Source organism: Anas acuta, chromosome 25, assembly GCF_963932015.1.
Source record: "Anas acuta chromosome 25, bAnaAcu1.1, whole genome shotgun sequence".
NCBI lineage: Eukaryota > Metazoa > Chordata > Aves > Anseriformes > Anatidae > Anas > Anas acuta.
In genome coordinates, this window is record NC_089003.1 from 3,309,394 (window position 1) to 3,325,672 (window position 16,279).

General features: G+C 58.2%; 1 protein-coding gene across 1 annotated transcript; it reads left to right on the forward strand.

Annotated features, from left to right (window-relative positions):
* The first annotated feature begins 1,222 nt into the window (after positions 1-1,222).
* On the forward strand, positions 1,223-13,798 carry LIMD2 (LIM domain containing 2). Its single transcript, XM_068660996.1, has 5 exons — positions 1,223-1,367; positions 9,478-9,622; positions 12,121-12,165; positions 12,418-12,557; positions 13,009-13,798. The coding sequence occupies exons 2-5, from the start codon at positions 9,581-9,583 to the stop codon at positions 13,166-13,168; spliced, it is 387 nt and encodes a 128-aa protein (XP_068517097.1). The 5' UTR covers positions 1,223-1,367; positions 9,478-9,580; the 3' UTR covers positions 13,169-13,798.
* Positions 13,799-16,279: the final 2,481 nt, after the last annotated feature.

Consider the following 16,279-nt stretch of genomic DNA (forward strand, 5'->3'; position numbering starts at 1 on the left):
GTGTGCACAAGCACGCCAGCATGCGTGTGCTTTTGTGTGAGTACCTGTGTGCACATGTGTGTGCACATGAGTGTGTCTGTGTGTGTGCACATGTGAGCGTGTCTGTTTGCACACATGTGCACGCTGCCCCTGCCACCAGGCCTGGCAGCTGTGGATTTTCTCCGGTTCCTCTTCCCTTTGCCCCGGGTGGCAGCAGGCCGCTCACCGCAGAGGCTGCTCGGGGGCCAGAGGTGACGAACGGCACCGCTGCCGCCTCCTCGGCTGGTAAACACCGCCATAAATCCTGTAAATGTTTTTATTTTTGCACTGATTTTTTTTTTTCCAAAGCGATCGCTCGCCCGCCTCTGCAGCTGGGAGCAGGCACCACACTCGGACCCGGTGCTGTCCCAGCCCCACACGGCACCGAGGAGCCCGAACGCACCCCAAAGCTCTCCCCAGCAGCACTTTGCACTCTTGGCCTCCGTTCCCCCCACACCGGAGGGGTTTGGGAGGGGAAGGGGAAGCCCCTGTGTGCACCACGGGGTACCCCAAACCCCAGCCCACCTTCCCATCCCCAATTCCCCGCTCCCAGCTTGCCTCCGAGTTCCCTGCAGATTTAACCATTAGTGCTTACCTGGTCCTTCCTGCCCCTCTGCCCTATTTCTGGGGCCCCCCCAGCCCCCAAACCTCATCCCCTCGGCCCCACAGCCAGCAGCAGCAGGGGGGGACGCTCGGTGGTGACCCTGCTCACCCCAAATACCCACCCTGGCCATTAAATGCACCTCAGGCGCCACCACCCCACGCACGCTCCTAAACCCACCCGGGGGTAAAAAAAAACCAGGTTTCCAAAACCCTCCGGAGGCTGGGGGGGGACCGTGGAGGGTCAGATCCTGTGAGATCCTTGAGGGTTGGATCCTGTAGGGTCCCCATGGGATGCTTGGCGTGGCCTCGTGCCAGGCACAGCGAGCCCACGGCCCCGAGCGAAGCCCACCCGGGCCTCGTGGCGGGGAGCTGGGGGGCGAGGGGTGATTTTGGTGGCACCTTTGGTGGGCTGGGGGCTTCGGCATCGCCCTGCCGGCCTGGGGAGAGGGCTGGGGGAGGCCGGGGGTGAGAGGTTGGCTTCACACAAAGGAGCCAGCGGCTCGAAGCCGGCACGAAGCCGGGAACCAATCACCGCGGCGGCCGAGCGATAAAAAGGGCTCGCGAGGCGGCCGTGGGAGCTCGCAGGAAACGCTCCCCGCGCCCACAGCCCCGGCCTCTGCAGCGCAGAGAAAAGGCACGGCCAAAAGGCACGGCCAAAGGACAGACAGACGGCCGGACAGACGGCCGGACCCCGCTGGGGCCAAGCCCTCCCGCTCGGCACCTCCGCCGCGGAGCCCAGGCGTATGGTGGGTGCCTCGCTGCGCCGGGAAGAACGGGGCCGCTGGGTGGGAGACAAAGCTTGGGTGGGCACCACGAAATTTGGGGAGCATCAGGGGTCGCCCAGTGTGGGGCTGGCGGCTGGGGTGGGGTGGTGGGGAGAGGGGAAAATGGGGGGGGAGAGGGGAAATGTGAGGGGAGGGAGAGAGGCAGGCACCCAGGGAGAAAGGGATGGGGGGAAAGGAGGGATGCGAAGATTGGGGAGCCCTAAAAGCAGAGCCCCTGGCCAGGGCCACCCAGCAGGTGGGGGTTTCCATCCCCCTATGCTCACCCCCCCCCCCCCCCAGAGGTCTGACCCCCAGGCAGGAGATGTGCCGGGAACTTTTGCTTTGGGAGGAGGCTCGGCCAGGGGGGGCACGGGAAGCAGATTTGGGGTGGGGGGGAGCACAAGGGGGGCTCTGCTCCCCGAGGGCAGGTGGGGAAAAGGGGATGCTGCCAGAGCTCCAGGCACCTTTTGGGGGGGCGATGCTGCTGGGGAGGGGCAGGGGGCGAGCACCCTGGACCCCGCGTGGGCTGGGGGGGTGCAGGACCCACACCCGGTGCTTTGTGGGGTGAGGGGGGGGCTTGGGGGCACCGGCACGGCTGCAGCGGGGTCTGGAGGCGCAGCATTTCGGGGCTCACATCCCCGCGCTGGGCTGAGCTCCCTCTTTGTTGTGCGCTGCAGTGCGTGCTGGAGGGGGGCTGGACAGATCCATTTTATTAAGCCGATCGGAAGGAGCAGATATGGAAGGGAACCTGTTAGATCCCGAGCCCCTTATCCCCCTCGGCTGATGCCCGCTAATTCCCGGTGCTGTCTCCCAGCCCCATCCTGCCCGGCCCCGAACCTTTGCAGCGCCAGGTCTTTCATCACTTCCCCGGGGAGGCTGTTGCACGGCTGTGAGATTTAATTACAACACGAATACCCCGAGCTCTGACACAGCCCCGAACAGCCAGGGATCTCCCAGGGCTTCACAAAGGAGATCAGCTCTGTTTTCAGCCTTGGGGGGGGGGGATGGAAAGGGAACAGAAAAAAAAAAAAAGCAATGGTGTGCCCGGCATCACCCCGAAACGAGCAGCAGAGCTGGGAGCAACCCCAGGTCTCCCAGGTCGCGGTCCTGCACCGTAACCACCGGCTTTATCCCTGCAATCCCCTTGGGTCACTTGAGACCAGCCGAGCTACCTTGCAGGTCACGTTTTTGATCAATTTTTCCCCCGGTTTCTGCCCATGGGGTGGGCAGCAGTTCTGGAAAAGCCGGCTAATTCGGCAGCCCGGATCATGCCTTGGAAGCTGGGCTTTGTCCACCGAAGACATCGCGCGAGGGCTCTCCCAGGGAAGACATCTGGTGCCCCAGCTGAGCTGCCACGTATTTAAGGCCAGGAAGAGCTCGTCTGCGGCGTTATTAATGCAGATTAAAAAAATAATAATTGCAGGGTAACTGATCGAGCATAGTCTGAAACTGCCCCCGTGCTAACGTCCTTCCTCAGTGGGAGCCCCGAGGGAACCAAATCCCCGTTAGGAAGCGAGGGTCTGCAGGGCCCCCCCGTGGGCCAGCACAGCACAGGGTGCGAAGTGATGGGATGCATCTTCGTTGTCACCAGGCTCAAAACAAAGCTGCTGACATTTTTTGGTCAACACAAGTCCCACGAGACTTCTCGTTAGGGAAGGGAGTTTCACTTCTGGTTTCCTTTGGCGTGTCAGCTCCGCGAGCCTACAGATACCCCCTTCAGGCCCAGCTGGGGTGGGTTTTTCCTCTCCTTTTTGCCCATCCCCAGCTTTCCAAGTGTTGCCCATGGTCAGGCCATGTTCCCCGAGGTGTCTGCCTTTCACTTTCCAGATAAGCCATTTCTATCTGCCGTCTGGGGGTGTTGCAGAGCTTACCTAGCTGCTAGCACAGCGCTGGGATGGAGGACATTAAAGCTGGGTGAAGGGATTATTGCAAATGCTGCTAAGCACAATTTAGACGTATTTTTCACTCCTCTGGTGTGCCCATAACCCTCTCCACGTGGCCGGCTCAAGGGTTTTCAGACACAAGAGCCTGCACACACCGGGCTGTGTGGCATCCTGAATCCTACCAGAGAGCACAGAGGCGAAGGCTGAGCCGAGAACAGACGGGTCAGCTCAAAAAGAAGGAGCTTTTTGGAAACTTTGACATGCGAATGCCATTTCTGGTGGCTTGAATTTTTGGATGCAATCCGTACGTTGGGCAGCAAAGGCAGGAGCCCACAGCAGTGCTCACAGGGCTGGTGTGGAAGGCCCATGGGACGAGGTTGTGCTGGGGTTTGGGTTTGGGAGCAGAACTCCCCCCTGCTCTTGCTGCAGGTGGTGAAGCAGCACCAGCTCCCAGGCTGATGGGGCTCTCTGGGTTTTGCTCAAGGTATGGGCTAACCCACGTAGGAAGTGCAAGGCCAAAGTCTGGTGTTTTACTGGTGATATTCCAAGGGAGGAGATCAGCCAACATAACACCTACAGGTGATGTTTGGGGGAAGGGGAACTTACAGGTAGTTACAAGTCCACTGGTTGGAGTACAATAACAATGAGTTTCTAGGAGAGGTTTTGGAAGAGGAATTAAATGTTGGGAAGCAGAATAAAATGCAGCGTGGTTTCAACACGGATCATATCAAGTTACCTTGGTATCTTCCTTCGATGTGATAACCAGCTTCCGAAACAATGTGGCCTAACGAGTCCACATTTAAGGAAAGCCCTTGGTACACTGCCCCAGGGAAATGACTTCAGGTAGAGCTAGGAAAGAGGATAAAGAAGAGGGGAAAGAGGACAAAGAAGATACAGAAAAATGGAAAGAGGACACTTGGATCCTGCTGCAAGGGGAGGTCTAGAGATTGAAGCAGCCCCTTTAGTGCCCAGGTGAGATGGAGCAATGCTGGCAGGATGCAGGACATCTGCCTACAGTGAGAAAAAGCAGATCAGCAAACAGGACGGGGAGCCAGATTCCTAGAAATGGCTCAAGTGGAGCTGAGCCAAGCCAGGTGCTTGGCAAGCTGCAACAAGAAGCTGCTGTAGGCGGGGGGACCTCAGCAAGCGGAGGGCACTGAAGAATGAGCATCTAGGATTACTGGCAGAGGTGAGAGAAGAAAACATCGGGCCAAGTGTTTTCTGTGGTGCCAGGGAAGTATTCATACCAAGAGACAAAGGTCTGAGATTTCCTCCAGTGTGGGGCATCCACCTGCCTGCGGTGAGCCACCAAAGCAGCTGGAGGACTGGAGAGCAGAGTAAAAGGGTTGGCTCTCATGGGGAAAGAGGAGGCCGACAGGCACAGCCTTTACAAAGACTTTGGAGAGGCAAACATTAGGGTGGGCAAACTGTGGGCATCATGCCAGTAAGCAGATAAAGGCAGGAAACCAGAAGGTGAAGTTTCCAGGTGGAACACGATGAGGTTGTAGAAGGGATTACGGAAAAACGAGAAGGGGAGGGAGGGCACACGGCCTGCTCTTTGCCTCTCGTGCCTCTTTGCACCAGGTTTATATGGCACTTGATCAGTACCGTGCTGCAGAGCTTCCAGGCCTTTCTCCCCGTGAAGTGTTTTTGCCTAATGTCCAACCTGAACCTCGCAACCTGCAATTTTGGCCATTGCAGCTTGCTCAATCATTAATGAGAAAGGTTCATCTCCTCCTGGAAGAGGCTCATCCCAACCTCCCAGTGGGCTTTCTGCTGCATTTGTCCACTCAATCTTGACTCGTAGCAAGAGAAGAGATCCCAGGGCGCAGAGACTCCCTTCAGACCTTAACCTTTCAGGGATGCCATAAAACATGGCCGTGGGCCAAGGAACGGGCTGCTCCGTGCTTCAGTTTCCACTCCTGGAAATCAGATGGATCCCAGCAGCATCCTCCTGCCCCAGCCGCCTCCTCCGAGCTAGGCAGGGGCTGGCCCAGCCCGGATCCCCTCACCCCGGTCCTTCCAAGGGCTGTGACCTGTCCGGGAGGCAGAGCCGGGCAGGGCTGAAGGTGGCAGCAGAAGGGGTGGGCAGGGTCTCCCCTTGGGCTCACTCCTCGTGTGCGCGGGTCCCCCCCTTGGTGCCCTGACAAAGGCAGCCCTGTTCATCCCCACAAGTATTCCTTGTCAGCATCCCTCAGCACTTCGGCTGCAGATTTCCTGCCCACTGGCAGCCTTTCAGGAGGCAGCCCGGGTGCGGGACGTGGATGGAAAGAGGATTAGTGGGGCGGGCTGGTGGAAGGTAGTGCGGGGCCATGGGGTTCAGGCAGGAGCAGCTCGGGGTGGTGGGGCTGCACCGGTGGCCCTGTTGGTCCTCCCCAGGGTGCTTTGTCCTGAGCCAAAGCATCCCAAAGCTGATACTGGTGAGGTCAAGTGGTTGGCTTGAAGCCACGCAAGGAGCCAAGATCTGAAGCTGACAAATTCTTCCATGGCCAAGGTTGGAGTCAAGACCACCGGGCTCACTCTGCCATCCCCCCACAAATGCAGCTCGCTCTCTCTTTCCATTCTTGAGAAGCTGAAATAGCATCGGGCGTGCTGAGCCCCCTGGTCAGGTGCTGGCCCATTTGATGCTGACTCTTCATGGTGTAGTTTGGCCGTGATGCCCCATGGCTGCAGAAACAGGGCCCGGCTGTGCAGTGAGTTGGGGACCCCCAGGTCTGGGGCTGGCCTCATCCAGCTCCTTCCCTGCAGCCCTGCCACAAAGCCAGGCGCTGAGCTGCTCAGGGGCTGGCCTGCGTGTGTAAGCTCTGCTGATCCTGCACACGATCGTGGGGACATCGGTGGTGCTCCGTTTCATGGGGGAGAGGCCTGACAGCCTCTCCGAGGTGTTGAGCCCCTGCCCGTGCCTTGCCGTGCTGCCGGGGACGCTCAGCATCCTCCTGGGACCCGGGGAAGGAAGGGGCCCGGATCCCCCGTGCTGCGTTTGGTCTTTGGGAAAGCCTCTTGCCGTGGCCCAGCGATCCCAGCAGTAAACATTCACTTCACAGGGCCCTTAATGGGAACCATATGGCGGAGAGGGGCCTCTCGCCCTCTGCAGTCACGTTGCTTTCCTGTAGCGGAAACCCTTCGGCTTTCGGCGAGGCGTGCAGCCAGCAGCGGGCTGCTCCGCGCCGGGGGCCCCGTGGGACCGGGCTGGAGAGGCACCGAGGGCAGCCTGGGCGGCCCTGCTGGATTAGGAGAAGGGTGGAAAAACCCCACACCTGGCCTGGCTGTTTTAGGGGCAGGTTGTGGTCGGGGGGTGCCGCCATCCTCCAGTTGGTTGGGAATTTCCCGGAGGGGCCCCTCCAAACACTTCTCTGTCCTTAACGCCTGTCCCCGGGGGCCAGGCAGGAAGGTGAGCAGGGACGGGAGAGGCTGCAGGACAAACACTGCTGTGAGCAGGGAGCTTCTGGGCTGAGCACTGCCTTCCTCAACCCAAAGAGCCCCTTGGTCAGTGCCTAAAGGCAGAGCTGCGGCGCTTCCCCGGCTGTTTTCACATGGTGGCAGGCGCACGTCCCCTGCAGGTGCCAGAAGAGCTCCAACCCCGAGGTCCTGAGCTAAAAACCAGCTTGTTGAGAGCACCAGGAAAGTCCCTGGCTGGCAGCTTGGGCGCTGAGCACATTGTGCTGGCTCCAGTGCCACCAAGAGCCAAACCCCTGTGAGATCCAGACCCCTGTGAGACCCAAACCTCTGTGAGACCCAAACCTCTCTGTGCTCCCCACCCTGCAGCCACCAGCGCTGCCACCAGGCTGCTCCATCCCCCTGGGCAGAGGGCACAAGCCCAGGCTGGAGGCTCATCGGACGCAGGAGGAGCAGCACATGCAGGGTGAAGGTGCTCTCATCCCATCCTGAGCCGAAATCGCTGGCTGCATGATTAGGAGACATCAGTACAGTGTCCTGCTCTTCCTGGGCTGGGTAGGTGGCGAATTGGCTTGGGGCACAGAGGTTTGGGGAAGTCAGAGCAGTTATGGCCAGCCTCCAGCACAGACCTGGCCTTGGCTTCCTTGCCTTGCCACAGATGCTGTGCTGTGGTCCTCAGAAAATCGGTGAGCCCCTCCAGTGCTCTGGGAGATTGCCCTGGCAATGTGAAGACGTCCCAACACCCATGTGGCAATGTGTCCTTGAGCAAAGCCTGTGCAATGGGGGTTCCTCTGTGTGTGTTTACTGCCTGGGGCTCAAATCCCCCCCTGTACAGCCCAACACCTCCCTGAAAAAGCGATGACAGCAGCTGGGAGCCTCTGAGAATCCCTCCCGTGGTCTCCAACTCGTTGCGTTTCCCTTATCGCTTCAGCACACCCTTCCCCTGTGAGATTTCTACTCCTGCCCCACAGCAGGAAGGACATTTAGCAACTTCTGCTCGTGTCTGTGGGGCTGCTCTGCCACGGGGATCGGGAGAGCGTGGGTACGGGGCTGCGAGCAGGGCGTGCGGGGAGGGATGGGGGCAGCAGGATGGAGAGCATGGTCTGGGGGGAGAGCATCAAAATGTGGGTCAGGTTAACTGGGATGGTGTGGAAAATGGGGAGGAGGGAACTGGGTAGGGGAGGAAGATGAGCTGTGAGAGGAAGGGGAAGGGAAGCTGGGGTGGAGGTGTGTTTGTAGGGGAGAGGGTGAAAGGCAGGTGAGAAGGGCAAGGGTCATGCATCTACACTCGGGGCACGTGGTGGGTGCAAACCAGCGGGGTTTGCTGGGTTCCTCAGGCTCCCCTTGGGGTCTGTGCTGTGCTTTAGGCACCCTGCACACCCCCGAGGCGTCAGAGGGAGGGTGCTGAGCCAGGATGTGGAGGGCAGAGAGGGGCCGTGGGCTCGGGCTGCACCCCCAGCCCCCTTTGCCCAGCCCAGGGTGCTCGTGGGGCCACGGCAGCCGCCTGCGTGCACCGCCACCCGCCCTGCTCGCGAGCAGGAAATAACAAGCGAACCGCAGAGGAGACGGGAAATGATTTAGGTAAAATCGAAGCCGTGTTCTCAGCCGGAGCTCTGAAACGTTTGCAGCAGGGGCTGCCCAGCCCCTTGGCCTGCGAGGGTGAGCCCGGCTCCTCTGCTGCTGCTCATGGACGCGGAGCAAAGCTGACCCCTGAAAGCAGGCATTAATTTTGGGTGCTCAGCCTGGCGCTGCTCATGCCTGAAGCCAGCTGCTGAGTGTTGGGACTTTTTGGGGACCAAAGTGCCCTCCAAAACCCAAGGCATTTTTACAAACGTCACCACGAGATCAGCAGGAGCAGGGAGTGCTGGCTTGCCAGCCCCCAGCACCTCCCTGTCCCTGCAGAGCCACCCCTTTCCCCCCTTTTGCACCCAGGACAACATGGGGGGGCAGGGATGAAGGCCACGGGTTCATTGTCTGCTGCTCTGCTCCTCCCTCTGCGCCTCGTGGTGCTCAGCTCCGCATGTGCACAACAGGGCTCATCAACCCTGGCCTTTTTTGGGTGTTTTCAAGTTAAGGTGCAACGGGGAAACCCCCGTGAGGATGTCAGGGCCTTTTTATCTTGTACCAAAGGAACTGGTTTGCAATGCTGGTGGTTTTGTTTTGTTTTGTTTTGTTCCGTGCTGCATTAAAAGTGGTCAGAGACGCCTCGAACTCAGCCTCCTGGGCACTCGGCACATCACCTGGAGGCCGCAGCCTCTCAGGGAACCGCGCTCAGCCTCAACCTCAGTGAGGCTTTTCTGGGTTACAATTAGACTAAAATCACCATCTTTGTGATTTTAGCGTTGCCAATCCTTTGGTGGCTGCATCGGTGAAACCCTGGGCTCTAGTTGCACTGCCTGGGCAGGAGAGCAGCTCTGCCTGGAAGCTGCATCCCTTATCCTCACTGCCGACAGCTTGGCCATTGCCTGGTAATTGCCTTCCACGCGTGGTTTGGAGGCTCTTTGCAGGAGCTGTCACATTTCCACATCTCCCTCTCCCATCCCAGCCCATATTTTTGCATAGGAAAGTGGACAGGAGGTACCGAGCTGTGCGCTAGGCTCAGCTCAGCGCCCAAGATCGCCTGCCAGGTTCCTATCCCGGCTGTGCCCCAGACCTGCACCTCCTGCCAGGGGTGCCCCAGGAATCCCGGACCCCAGAGGCTGCCCCGACCCCACAGAGCAAGCTTTGAGCAGGCACCAGCTCCTGCAGAGAGGAGCAGCTGCTGGGTTTGGGGTGACGAAATCGGCCTCATCCTGCTGACATTTCCTCTCCAGGTGTTGCAAGAGGCCACCTTGCACCACTCAGCCACCTCCCCAGGGACCGTCGGGCCACAAGCTTCAAGCTCAGGATCAAGCGGACAGAGGAGGGCGAGGGACCATGTTCCAGGCCACGGAAGCCGCCAGCACCCCCCCGGCTCATGTACGTCGCTCCCCCCGTGGTTTGTATGCGAATTTCCAGACCAGCTGGGTTTGTTCTCGGGGTGGAAGGTTGGGCAGGGGAGCTGTGTGCAGGACGGGGCATTTTAGAGCCACCAAAGGCGCAGTCGCTGCTACTGAGCCGTGAGGACGAGGGGCAGGGATGTTCCAGCAGAAGGTGCTGTTTGCTGAGCACGGTGCTCAGCCAGCATCCCGGCGCCCAGCCCGTCCCTCACCCTGCTCCTGCCTGGAGCAGGGTTTTTTTGGCTGTTTGTTTGTGTTTCCATGGCTTTCGGCGATCACAATGGAGAGCATGCGAGCTGCTTAGGGTCGGAGCGCTCGGAGATGGAAAAACATCAAAGCTGAAGCACAGCCCCTGCTGGGACAGGATACGGCCCTTCCCCGAGGGAGGATGGGTCAGATATGAAATAGCGATAGCTGGTGAGCCTGAGCCGAGCCAGGAGGCTGCCGAGAAATGACGAGAGGCGGTGGGTTGCCTGTAGCCTTGGGAACGGATGTGATCCAGCTCCAAGGCAGCAGCGTTTGCCTTCGCTCTGCTCAGCTGAGCCTAGAAAGAGCACCTCAGACCCTACCCTAACCTCCGGAGAGCACCGGGGGATGCTTTAGCAGGGCCGAGGGACGCAACTGGTTTTACGCAGCCCGAGTCTCCCCACCGCCCATGTTCCTCTGTTGATTTTGGCTTCCTCCTCCAGCCTTGTGCAAGCAGGAGGGAGAAAAAAAATCACATCGCAGACCTCAGTCAGCGCGAGCAGCTGGGAAACGTCTGAAGAGGCAGCTTAGCAAAGTGAGAGCTTCCTGTGTGTCTCTTAGACAAACTGCTTCCAAAAATACAAAGGAGAAATGGAGGAAGGGCAAAGCAGGGGGAGGGGGGTGGGAGAGCACCCTGGGGGCAAAGAGCTGGGGAGCGTTGCCCAAGCAGGGCTACGGCAGTGACAAGGGGAAGGATGAGGAGGTGGCGGGGTGATGCTCCCAGGTCACTGCCCTGGGAACGAGGAGCACAGAGCAGCCCTGGCTGAAAAATGCACTAAAAAATGCTCCCTTTGTTCCCTACTGGAAGGAGAAAGGGGGCATTTTCATCAGTGCAAAGGGAGGCTAAAAAATAAAAAAGGCTTGCAGGTGACTGAGTGAGGAGGAGGAGGAGGAGGAGGGGGAGGTGATGGGCTGTTGCAGCTGCAGACCAGAGGGACTTCACGATGGGACCCCTGTGAATCTGCAGAGACCTCGCTTGGAGATGCTGAGGGCAGAGGTTGGGGCACCTCAGTGCCTGCATCTGCCCCGCTGCTCCCCCCACAGCTGCAGGGGCTGAGCAATATCCCCCCCGCCAAGCAGCTGAAGGCAGCAGGGCTCATCTTTAGCCCTGCCTGTGCCCCGTTCCCCCTCCTGCCCCACACACGTGCAGTCTGTGGGGAGGTTTTGAAAGCTTTTCGGTCTCAGCCACGGCGCAGGCGTTTCCTGCGCAGCGCAGCAGTGCCTGGCAGGGGAGCTCAGACACAAAACATCCGGAGAGGGGCACCCAGCACAACGCACCTCGTGAGGGCGGGGGGCACCCCAGGTGGGCACACGGCCAGCCTGGCACCCTCCCACTGCAGGAAAAAACCTGGCTGAGCCCGGTGTGCCTCCAGCACAAGAAGCATTAATTATTGCTCTGCAGCCCTGTGGGGTAAATAGTTGGTGGGCAGCAGGGACACGAGCAGCATCTCACACCCAAACAGAGCTGTTGTTAGCTAAGGGACTTACCAGGCAGCACATGAGGCTTCCCAGTGCGGGGCTGTGCTATGGGGGCTGCTGCAGCCCCTCTGCAAAGCCCTTTCCCCCTCTCTGTCCCAAGGGATCTTGAAGCAGGGATGCTTCAGCTGCACTCCTCTGCTTCGCTGAGGGCTAATGGCAGCCCTGCTTGGCCTGAGATATGCATGGGAGGTAGCCAAGGACAGCGATCACTGGCGGATGGAGAGAGCTGCACGACTCTGGGGCTGTGCCCTGCAGTGCTGACAGCGTGACACCCCTGTGTCTGTGCTCGTGTGCTGCCTCTAAAAAAAAAGCAGCCGGTGTGTTTGCTACGTCTTGGTCCCAGACGAAACAAAGCCATGGCATGTGCTGGACCCAAGCCTCAGTGAGCAGTGCTGGAGGCAGCGCTGGCCGCTCTGTGCCCACGGCCTCCTGGTGTGAGTTCCCTCTGCAGTATATAAATGACTTTCCCTCTTTTTCTATTTTCCTTTCCTCCTCCTCGTCACTTCAGGAGAAGCAGCACAGTGCAAGCAGTGCACACCGGGGCCTGATTGAGGTCACGGCCTCTGGGCAAATGAGTTCAGAGACTCACGGGGTGCTGCAATGGCCAGGCTGAGGCTGCCGGCGTGCCCCAAGGTCCTGCTGCTCAGCTGCCCGTACAAATCCTCTGCTGCTCCTCCTTTAGCACAGCTCAGCACCGAGCCCCTTTAGTCTCTCAGGCTCTCATTTGGATTTCTCTGCTTCATCTCTCCTTAGGAGGCAAAGAACAACTCAGGAGGCAGCACGGTGCAGCGCTCCAAGGTACCTACAGCTTTATGGCACTCTAAAGCTTCATGGTGAGGGGGAGAGGATGGAAACCTAAAGCCTGAGCACCAATCCAGCCCAGCATCAGTGGACTGGTACTGGGAGGGCAATGGGAGGCTGCTTCAGGCTTACTGGTGCTCCAGCAAACAGCAGCAGGGATGATGGGGAAGGCGGCTGCATGGTGAGATGGGCACCAGACCTCCAAACCCCCTTCCTCACCCTCTTTCTCTTTGCTGTCCCCTTGCCCAGTCCTTCAGCCTGAAGGCGCAGGTGAAGGAGATGTGCACAGCCTGCCAGAAGACCGTCTACCCCATGGAGCGGCTGGTGGCGGATAAATTTGTCTTCCACAACGCCTGCTTCTGCTGCAAGCACTGCCATGCCAAGCTCAGGTGAGCTGTGCCAGGTATCTCCAAGCCGGGGCCGGGGAGGCTCTTCCAAAATGTGCACCCCCTGCCCACCGCAGCCCTACCTCCTGTAGGGCAGGGGAAGGCCCTCGGTCTCCCAATCACAGCATGAAGGTCCCATCTGGTCCCAAGTCTCAGTTTAATCCCACCTGGTACGAAAGAAGAGTTTTTCCCCTCAAGAGCAGGGACAGAGCCCCACGGGGATGCCAGAGCTTCCTCCGAGCTGACACGGGGCAAAGGCTGAGCTGCCCTGCAGGACCCCTCTTTGCAGCCCCTTAAGGCTGCTCACAGCAGCCCCAAGACCCCTGGAGTTAGCAGCTGGCCCTTTCTGCTAAGGGGCAGCATGTTCCCTCCTCCTCCTTCCCCTCTCTGAGCCTCCCAGCCCCCCGGCACCCTCAGCTGCCCCCTGCCCACCCAACCCCTTCTCCTTCCCCAGCCTGGGCAGCTACGCGGCGCTCCACGGGGAATTCTACTGCAAGCCCCACTTCCAGCAGCTCTTCAAGAGCAAAGGCAACTACGACGAGGGCTTCGGGCGCAAGCAGCACAAAGAGCTGTGGGTGCACAAGGAAGTGGAGAGCGGGACCAAGACGGCGTGAGTGGGACCCAGCCCAGCCTTCCCTGGATGGAGCCGAGCAGAGACGGCGCGGAGCACTGCTGAGCCGGCAGCTAACTGAGCTGATGTAAAGCAAAGGGGACCCCAAGAGCCCGTGGGCGGTAAGGGAAGGGAGGCAGCCCGATTTTGAGGCCTCTGGAGGATGTCTAAAGGGGTCCTGCAGACCCTAAGGACAGGGTGGAGGTGAGCGGGGTGTAGCCCCCAAACCTGAAGCCCTCTCTCCCTGATGAGATCAGACCAGAAGCACTTGCCCCCATGGGAATGCCCCAGCCCTGTTCACACATATCAGGCCTGCTACCATGGAAAAGGAGATCTGGGGGCTCTGAGAGCCAGCCCCAACCTAGCCTGTAGGTCAGAGCAGAGCTCCCTGCTCCTGCCACACCGATTCTGCCTTGTTGGGGCTCTGAATAAGGAGGGTCTTTGGTTTACATCAGCTCCGTTCAGCTGGGATTGTTCAGCCTTAAGGATGTTGCCCTGCGACTGTTTAACAGTGTCTGTCTTTTTTATATTTGCCTTTCTTTGGTACGTTCTGCGTTGGAGCCCGGCAGGGCCTCACGTGTGACACTGCGCCATGCGCTCTTTTATTTTTGTAATACAAGGTTTCCAAGCCTTCCCTGTCTTGTCCTGTGTTCCTAGGGACACGGGGAGGTGGGAGCAGCGGTCAGGTCTGGGCAGCTGCTGTGGAAAGAGCTTCTGCCCATAAAGTCCCAAGAAATTATTCCTGGGTGTGGAAATCCTGAGCGATGTGAAGCCCTGAGCAGCATCAGCACCCTGCACGCTGCAAGCCCCAACCCGAAGCTGCAGTTGTAACCACATCAGCTTCCACCTGGAGCCCAGACCACCCTCAAAGGCAACTCACTGCCGTATCAAATTTTGCCCTTCATACACTTCGTGGCTTGCTCCCCCCCCCCCCCCCATACCAATAAACACCGTGCCTTGCCTCTGCAGCCCGATGTGGGCTCGCTTCACACTGCAGCTGGGGCAATGCGAGGCCTAGCCCGGCCTGGCCCATCCCCATCTGCTGTGATGCCTGCACAGGGGAGTCCATACAAATTAATACAAATTAACGTGTCCAGCAAGGCCTGCCAGGCTGGAGACCTAGTGCAATGGGATTAAGGAAAGCAGGTAGGTCTGCTTTTAATTATTATTTACCTGCTGCCTCCACACACACGGATTTGCAAGGCTAGCTTGAAAGAGAAAGCAGTGAGGAACCTCCTGGCTTTAAGTACTGTGGGATTTGGGCTGCTCAGAGCCCAACAGCAGCTCCTGCTGAGGTCCTGTCCACCACCAAACACTGCTGGGAGAACCCAGACCCAGCCAAGAAACCACCAAAGAGGGGAGGAGATGGGCATGGGCCATCCACAGGAAGCCAACGGTGCCTCTTCAGATGTGTCTCAGCCCAGGTAACTGTGGTGCTCCTCCCGGGGGAGCTGGAGGCCTCAATACTTCACCCTTGGTCCTTTTGGGCTTGGGATACACCCTGATGGCCAGGCTCCTCCATGGCTCTCCTTCACTGGTGAAGCAGGCTGCAGTCATAGAATCACTAGGGTTGGTAAAGACCTCCAAGATTATCTGGTACAACAATCCCCTACCACCAGTATCACCCACTAAACCATGTCCCTAAGCACCACGTCCAACCTTTCCTTGAAAACCCCCAGGGACGGTGATTCCACCACCCCCCTGGGCCTGACCACCCATCCCAATGCCTGACTGCTCTTTCTGAGAAGAAATTTTTCCCAATCTCATGCCTGACCACTCTTTCTGAGAAGAAATGTCTCCTCATTTCCAACCTGAACCTCCCCTGGCGCAATGTGAGGCCATTCCCTCAGTCCCACCTGATTTTGGAGATGTGTGCTGGATAACCCCAGGAGCTCGGAGGAGTCATTTCTCCTCGTTAGTTTAAAGGTTTTGCAGGCAGGTCTGTGGGGTGGGCACTGCCTGGGGATTTCCAGTGCCAGCACAGCAAGGACTACACACAGAGAGCCTGGAGCCTGAGCCTCACAAAGTGCTTCCAATCACCACAACCACCCGAAGCTGCTGACTCCTCTTTACACCAAAAGCCGTGCAGCACACACCACGCTTACACCATAACAAAAGCCACATCCTGACCAACCCTGTAGGATTCACTGTAATACAAACAAAAGCACCAAGTGTCTGTGGAGGGGGCCTCGTGACCCCATCAGCTTCTGGTCCCTTCCTTCAGCAACCCCGGCTTAGAAAATGAAAGCAGGCTCCTCGATTTCGTTTCCTGTTTCGTGCTGGCTTCACTTCCCCATTCTCTCACATTGGCAGGCTGCTGCTCTTTTCCACACAGCAGGGAAATTATATACAAAGAATTTTAAACTATACTAAACGATTTTGGGGTAGGGGAGGGAGAAAAAAAGCTTTCAAGTGTTAGGCTTTCAGTTCAAAGAGAAAAAAAAAAAAAAAAGGACAACAAATGAGAAGAACAATGATGTTCTGTTTTTCTCCCTCCCTTCACTCCAAAAACTGAAATTTGGGATTCTGTCTATAGACAGTAGCAATCCCCATTCTTTACCATCTCACCTTCCTATAGCCCTTTCTCACATGGGCACAGCAAAGTCTTGGCAATACAGCAGAAACAGAGGGAACAGATAAAAGACCACGAGGTGCGAGGTCTTTTGAATATAGATAAAAATGATACAGTATCTCCTGTATCACTGCTTTCTGCACAGCCCCTTTTCTCAGCTGGAGCACACAAACCAACATCCTCTGTATCACCAAACTGGGCTGCAGCAAGCTGACCCAGGCACAGTTGAGGGGACGGAAGGAAATCTGATTAATATCAAATCCACACACGGGTACAGCCGAAATCGACCCAGCTACTTTCACAGAACGGCTGCTGCACATTGAGCAGCTAAAGGCAAACTCCTGCCTCCCTGACGAACGTGCCCAGCTCTGTACACAGGGAAATCCTGGCGGTAATGCACATGGGAAGATGTTTTAAACAACGCTTTGTGCTCATCTGATCTGCCTGATAAGTCTGAAGGCGGGGGCAGTGCACGGATGACAATGCACACTTCACATTCCCAGGGAGTGCCAAGAAGCAGCAGTACAGAAACCCCGGCTTGAA

Excerpts from the sequence above, each read along its gene's own strand:
- LIMD2 (XM_068660996.1), top strand. The coding sequence starts at position 9,581 with ATGTTCCAGGCCACGGAAGCCGCCAGCACCCCCCCGGCTCAT. Across the intron at positions 9,623-12,120 it reads CCAGCACCCCCCCGGCTCAT|GAGGCAAAGAACAACTCAGG; the intron begins GTACGTCGCTCC and ends ATCTCTCCTTAG. Across the intron at positions 12,166-12,417 it reads GCACGGTGCAGCGCTCCAAG|TCCTTCAGCCTGAAGGCGCA; the intron begins GTACCTACAGCT and ends CCCCTTGCCCAG.